At 37.4% G+C, this 7,080-nt stretch overlaps 1 protein-coding gene across 1 annotated transcript; it reads right to left on the reverse strand.

Annotated features, from left to right (window-relative positions):
• Window positions 1-2,144: 2,144 nt before the first annotated feature.
• LOC145045393 (Glutaredoxin family protein) lies at window positions 2,145-3,672 on the reverse strand. The gene has a single exon (XM_078993733.1). The coding sequence runs from the start codon at window positions 3,358-3,360 to the stop codon at window positions 2,566-2,568; it is 795 nt and encodes a 264-aa protein (XP_078849859.1). The 5' UTR covers window positions 3,361-3,672; the 3' UTR covers window positions 2,145-2,565.
• Window positions 3,673-7,080: the final 3,408 nt, after the last annotated feature.

Genomic DNA, 7,080 nt, shown 5'->3' on the forward strand with positions numbered 1-7,080 from the left:
ACTCTCATTAGCGAAGCGTTAGTAGCAATCTTTCTATCAATTATTTTCCTTGCCATCTTGATTGCCGCTCCACACTTTACCTTTCTTTCCGGAAAAGAATTGAACCCTCACTCATCCCATCTCCCCTTCCTCCAACTGCGCTTAGACCGACACCGACAGTGGCAAGAGCTTCTTCTTTGTTTACAGCTTGAGCAGATTCGAATCCGAACCTTTTTTTTTAGTAACTATAGTGATTCATTCCCTTTCTCTTCCTTCTTTCCCAGAGCCACTGGCTCATTTCACTCTCTTTAAATAAGACCAGGAGTCACTCGCTTCCTAAAGCACGGGAAAGAGAGAAGATCTCTTATTTATGCCCACTCTTCAAAATTGAATTTCCCTTCTTCCAAGAGCTAAATCGATGGCACTTGGGATCCTTCCCTAAACTAAAGAATTTACTTACCTTGCACCGGTATCATTTAGCTTGAGTCGGGAACTCCTGTTTACCTTGAGACAGGTATTCTTTATTATAGATATCACCGTTCAAGCGGAAGACTAATCAGACTTTCTCTCGTCCAAAGCATGAGTGAACGGTCGATTCTCTACGAGAGGATTCATTTACAGCCGAAATTTTATTCTCATATGTTCTCGCAATAAGAAATATTATCGATTATATATATATATATATATATATATATATATATATATATATATATATATATATATATATATAATAAAAGAGTATTTGTGTACATTTTTATAAAATAAGTGTTTGTATATTTTTTTTATAATGACATGTTTGTATACAAATACATTTATTATTAAATAGGTGTTTGTATATATTTTTTTTTTATAAAATACGTGTTTGCTTACAATTTTTTATAAAAAATAGATTTGTATATATTTATGCATTTTCACATCACTAGGTTTTATAAATATGTATTAAAAATAAAAATAAAAATAGTTTTATAAATAGGTATCTTGCATACAAAATATTTATAGAATAAAAATTTATTATATAGGTATTTTGTATACAAAAATGTTTTACAAAAAAGGTTTTTATATAGAAAAAAAAAAGGTTTTTATTTGAAAAATATGATTTTATACAACAAACAAAACATATTCGAAACAAAATTTTGAAGAAAAAAAACGTATAAAACTAAATTTAGGATGAATTCGTAACGAAAATTTGTAATCTAGACGAAAAGTGTAAATTTTCGACAAAATTTGTAATAAAATTTAAATTATGGGCCAGAAGTGTATTTTTAAAGTGAGCTCACTTGTTATATCAAGCATTACTAGAACTAAAAAAACATTTTTTGAGGTCAAAATATAAATCGAACATTACTAAATTACTAAAACTAAATAGATCATAAGACCAAAATATAAGAACTTCTATGAAGTTTTCCCTATATTTGTGATATCGAGCATTACTAGAATTAAAAATATCACCAAGCATATTTTTGAAAGTTTCTCTTACGGTTCAATGCAAAATAATCCGTCTTGCACAACCAAGTTAATGATATGTGCAACATATTGACTATGGTATAATAATAATAATAATAATAATAATAATAATAATAAAAATAAAACACTCCGTTGCAAATTGGTTTATATTTTAGATTTAAACCATGTTAAGTGACCGGAACCCGATAAACCTATTAAAAGTTGACAATTGAAAAATTGGACACATGTGTGGGTTATTCTGAAAAAAAAAAAAAAAAAAAAAAAAAAAAAGTTTAGGTTTAAAAAAGATCCGAAAACTAATTTTAACAATAATCATTAATATTAATGTGATTTGAGTCGAAAAAGAAAGACAAATAGATAAAAAGTTAGTGATTAAGTCATGTTTTAGAAACTATTTATTCAGATCAAGTAAAAAAGAAACAAACATATATGCTCTACACGCTAAATCCTTAACTTGTTAAGCAAAGTAAAAAAAAAACACCCATTGATGAATGAAGATCCATACAATCTTATTTGTAGAGATAACCGAATTATACGTTTTATAGGTGCTTGGACTTATGATCAGGATATGCATAGTCAAAGATTCCACAAAAAAACCCTTAAAAAACGCTATATATACAAACCTGTAGTCAAGAAAGGTCTAAATTGCCGATATCTAGTTCACTGTATAGTATTATCATAGTAATGATAACAATATAAGATTAAGTTAATGAGCAAATAGCAACTCAATACATATCTCTCCTATGTGGAGAAAATAGATAGTGTAGCATATTACAAACACACAAGTTATCAAATATACATACTCTATTAAAGTTGGACACAAAATTACCAACTATATTGCTTCACGAGTACTATAATTATAAACAAGTTATCAAAATATACACAAGAAGCTTGTACCTTGTAGGGGTTTATTCCACAATCTTGTTCATAAAGAGGATGAACATATATCCTCAACCCCATCAACAAGCATAGACACATAAACAACACCTCCATTGTTTTCAGGAACTCGGAGCTCCAATCTCCAGTTCCAAGCTTTAGGCTTTAACAATTGTAGATAATGTAATCGAACTAAATTCACTATTTGGATTCAATAACTCATATGTAGATTAGGATAAATCGGATTCAAGAACAGCAAGTGGGGCAACGAATCAATCCGTTTTCATTGCAATCTGGGCAGCGAATCAACTGATCTTCATCTTCATCAAAGACTTTCTTGCTTCCACTACAATTCGCACAAGGGATGAATCTAACATCTCCACATGCATCACAGACCTGCCATGGCCCAATTGCACGAACAGGAAGCCCTTTCAGAAGCTTTGCCAGCTGACCAGTCTCGTGAAGCTGTTTGATGACATCTGCGCCGCCTATGTAATTTCCTTTGATGAAGACTTGAGGTAAACTCACTTGTTTTTCACCCAAGACACTCAAGAGCTCCTTTCGATATGAAGAATCCATTGAGATATCTCGTTCGTCGATATGAACCCTAAAAAACTTGAGAATCATCCTTACAGCGTAACAATCCTCATATGTCCTTCGAATCCCTCGTAAACTTGTGAAGTAAATAACAACACGATCTTCTGTTCCAGGTAACCGAATCGGAGCTGATTCATATGGAGATGATAGGGAGGAAAGTTTAGAATCCGAAGAAGAAAACGACTTCTCCGATTTCAATTTTGTTTGAGATTGAGAATCGTCCGATGAGGGTTTCGATGCTTTCCGTGCCTCGAAGATGCTACAGAGGGCCCTGACCTTGCCTTTAATAGAATCAAAAGATGAATCGGAGACTTTCTTGACAGACGCAGTACGTTGGATAGAAGAGTAAGGATAGGGTTTTACAGGGAAATCGGTGGACGCCGAGTTTATGGTGTAAGATCGATTATAGATCGACGATGATTTCTGGTCATCGGAACCATACATCTTTACGTTTCTTCTGCTCACAACAGCTTAGCTTAATCAACTTGTAAACTCGAATTCAGCAACAAAACTAGCGTTTTGAGTCTGAAAATTAGGGTTTTCGTTAGAATTGGGGAAAATAGCTGGTGGGTTTGGCGGAAATTTTGCAGAAATTTTGATAGGATGCCTGAAATTGTGGATTTGATGTTGTTGGCGTGTATTCAAAGCAAATATAGAATGAAAAGGATATGCCGCGGAGCTTTTTGAAAAGTTGTCATGTATGAGGTCGTTGTTCATGTTTGAGGACCCTTTCCTACTTTGATTTTGGGCACAACGGTTACATCACACATGTTCTATTTGGGGTTTCTTTCTTTATTGTGTTGTGGATTTGGTTGCAAGTCAAAATTGAGTAGCCCCATCTAATTTATTAAAGTTTATTAGCTATGTTATATCCATCACTTATTTTAATTTTGAATTTTGAAATCCAAACTCTTACTTGGATTTAACATGTTTCCTTTTAACTTCTTCTAAATCTCAATTTTAAGTTTAGTTATGTTTTACATTTTAGACTAAACTGCATTTTAGAGGTCAGGGACAAATTTAAGAAGATAACTATTTCAGTAGCAATAGAAACTTAGGACGACGTAAGTTGTCAAACCACAAAAATAATGGACAAAACCATAAAAACTTAGGACTTAAGTTGGCAAAACACAAAAGTCAGGGACCAAAATCATACCAAGAAAAATGCTTAAAAATAAGCATAAAATGAAATTATGTTGAAACTGATTATATATACTATGAGGGTAAATATGAAAGTTTATAAAATAGAAGGGATGGAAATAATATTTTAAAAAGTTCAAAGAGAAAGGCGAATCGGATATTTTAGAAAGTTCAAAGTTGAAGGATAAAAATGATATTTTAAAAAAATAAAAAGGTGAAAATTGAGCACTTAGCAAAGGTGTGAGACCAAAGTTATTAAATAACAAAAACAACGGGGTAAACGGCATTTTAAAATGTAAATGAGTGAAAATGTGTAACAACGTAAAATTCCAATTAAAATTTTTTTTTTCATTTTTAAATCATGGAATGTAAATCATATCATCATTTCAAAACATAACAACAGTGTTTTCAATACAACTCCCAAGATCTCTATAACATAAGCTCCATCAGTGTGGGTGTGTACGAGTCAAGCCTTCGCCTTCCCGCGATCCTCGCTGATACCTGAAACATCAAACACAACAACTGTAAGCATAATTTCTTAGTGAGTTCCCCAAAATACCACATACCACAAATACGCCACTCAAGGCTAAACCCGACCCTCCGGTCAAGATGTCTCGGCGGGACCCTCCAGTCTTGCAGCTCGTCAGACCCTCCGGTCCAGTCATAGCTCGTCGGACCCTCCAGTCCCCGGTTTGAGTTCAGTTACGCCCGAAGGTGTACCCGAATCCCTCAAACCAAGGCTCTGATACCAACTTGTAACGACGTAATTTTTAAAACCAATTTTTCATTTTTACAAACATCAAAAACATCGAGTAATAATTTAGATTCCAATGTAAACAATATTGTCACGACCGATTACATAACAAAGATCACAAAAATAGTTTCCCCCGAGTGTGTGTGCGATCACGCCGACGCCTTCCCACGGTCCTCGCTAGTACCTGAAACACATAACACAAAAACTGTAAGCATAAATGCTTAGTGAGTTCCCCAAAATACAACCTACACACATACGCCCTTCCAGGCCCTAACCTTCCAGTCCATGTGTCTCAGGGGACTTTCGTCCCGACTGGGTAAACCTTTCGGTCCTACCCACGTCAACCTTACAGTCCATTTTACAACGCCTTCCGGCCCATAACATAATGTCTTCCGGCCCATATCAAGCATATCATACATGGCACATATAACGATTAACTTATCACACATAATGCATATATCTCATATTATATTCGACCTCCCAGTCACACAGTCAAACCCTTCCGGGTACAGTATAGTGAGAAGACTCACCTCGTATATCTCGATAACTCGCGAACCCTGGAAATCACTCGTGCTCGAACCCCCGAGCTATAATCCTCCTATAACATCATATATCTCTAATTAATACTTGTACCACTAAGGTTGACCATCCCTATCAAGTCAACACTGGTCAACTCTGGTCAACAGTCAATGGTCAATTTGACCAGACTCGGCGAGTGCACTAGAGCGACTCGACGAGTCTAAGTGTTTTCACCAACTCGCAAGGATTTCCCCTTTGACACGTCGAGTACTCCCCTGACTCGACGAGTTCCACCTGGTCATGAATCGCAGGGCCACCGCGACTCAACTCACCGAGTCGCAAGGACAACTCGGCGAGTTCCAGCTCGACCCAGTCCACTTGTCAATCCCTCTCTAACTCCCCGTGACTCACTGAGTCAACCATAACTCGGCAAGACCACTCACTAAGTGGTTAAGGACAATCTTCATGCTACTCGTCGAGTCTGTTTTTCAGACTCGGCGAGTCCATGCCATGCATCGACTCAAACTTGCTTCTGAGGTCAGATCCGCTCCATAAACTCATAGATCTGGCCCTCCTAAGCTCATTTATCACGTAAAGTCACAATTTTGGCCACCATGCAACACTTACAAGGTTCTTTTTTGAGAAATGACCACTAATATTGTAACGACCCGTTCCCGGTATGTTGATTTATTGGTAATTATAGTGAGTTTTCTAGAGGGACTCGGCGAGTTCTAGCCTGACTCGCCGAGTCGGGTCGCGTCTGAGGGCACGCGTGAGCTGGGGACTCGACGAGTCCATGTCCCCGACTCGGCGAGTCCACCTGTCTGGGTGAAACCCTAAAATCCCCGGGTTGCCCACTATTTATACCACCTTATAGCCCCCATTCTCGCCTCCCTCACCCTGAGAACACAGTGTTAGAGCCCCAAACCTCCATTGAAGAGCTTATTTGTGTTTGGTGCCCTCTTTGTGAAGGTGTGAAGAAGGAGAAGAAGGAAGAAGCAAGGAGAAGGGTTGGAGTGCAAAGATCCAAGGCCAAATCAGAGTTTATTGAGGTATTTTCGGAGTCCCATCTTATTATATGCTTTAAACTTCCATTAGGGCTCTCCTAAGAGCTAGTTGGTGCTTGTTTCAATCCTTTCTCTTGCATGAACGTCTTATTAAGTCGAAATATCTATGGATCTGAATGTTGGGGTGTTGTAGAGCCCAGATCTACTGTCTTTTTGGGGTTGTATTGCATGTTAGCCATAGATTTACTCATTTTATGCATCTTTTAGCCTTATTTCCCTTATTCATGAGGTTGTGCACGTAAAGTTGGAAACTTTACGTGGTAAAACAGCTTATTGGACTCAGATCTATCAATTGTATGCATTGGATTCAAACAAAATCAAGTAAAAATCTGTTGCATGGCGGCGACTCGCCGAGTCGGAAGAACGACTCGACGAGTTGGGTCGCGAGTCCCGAGTTCTTCAGTTTAATCAGTGTTGAGTGGACGAGGTGAGTTAGGGAGTGGACTCAGCAAGTTGAGAGTAGACTCAGTGATGAAGGGACTCGGCGAGTTTGTTCATACAACTCGGCGAGTCCAAGGCAATCTTCTTGGGGATCAAGAACAACTCGTCGAGTCTGTTCATACGACTCGGCGAGTCGGATGAAGATTGTCTGAGTTCTTGGATCCAGAGGGTACTCGTCGAGTCGATGCCACACTTGACGAGTAGCAGCATGAAGAGCTGAGAGATGAGACTAGGACTCGGCGA

This window comes from Lactuca saligna, chromosome 1 (assembly GCF_052625555.1).
Source record: "Lactuca saligna cultivar CGN05327 chromosome 1, ASM5262555v1, whole genome shotgun sequence".
Lineage (NCBI taxonomy): Eukaryota > Viridiplantae > Streptophyta > Magnoliopsida > Asterales > Asteraceae > Lactuca > Lactuca saligna.

Bases quoted from the DNA above. Each gene is read 5' to 3' on its own strand.
- LOC145045393 (XM_078993733.1), bottom strand. From the start codon at position 3,360: ATGTATGGTTCCGATGACCAGAAATCATCGTCGATCTATAATCGATCT.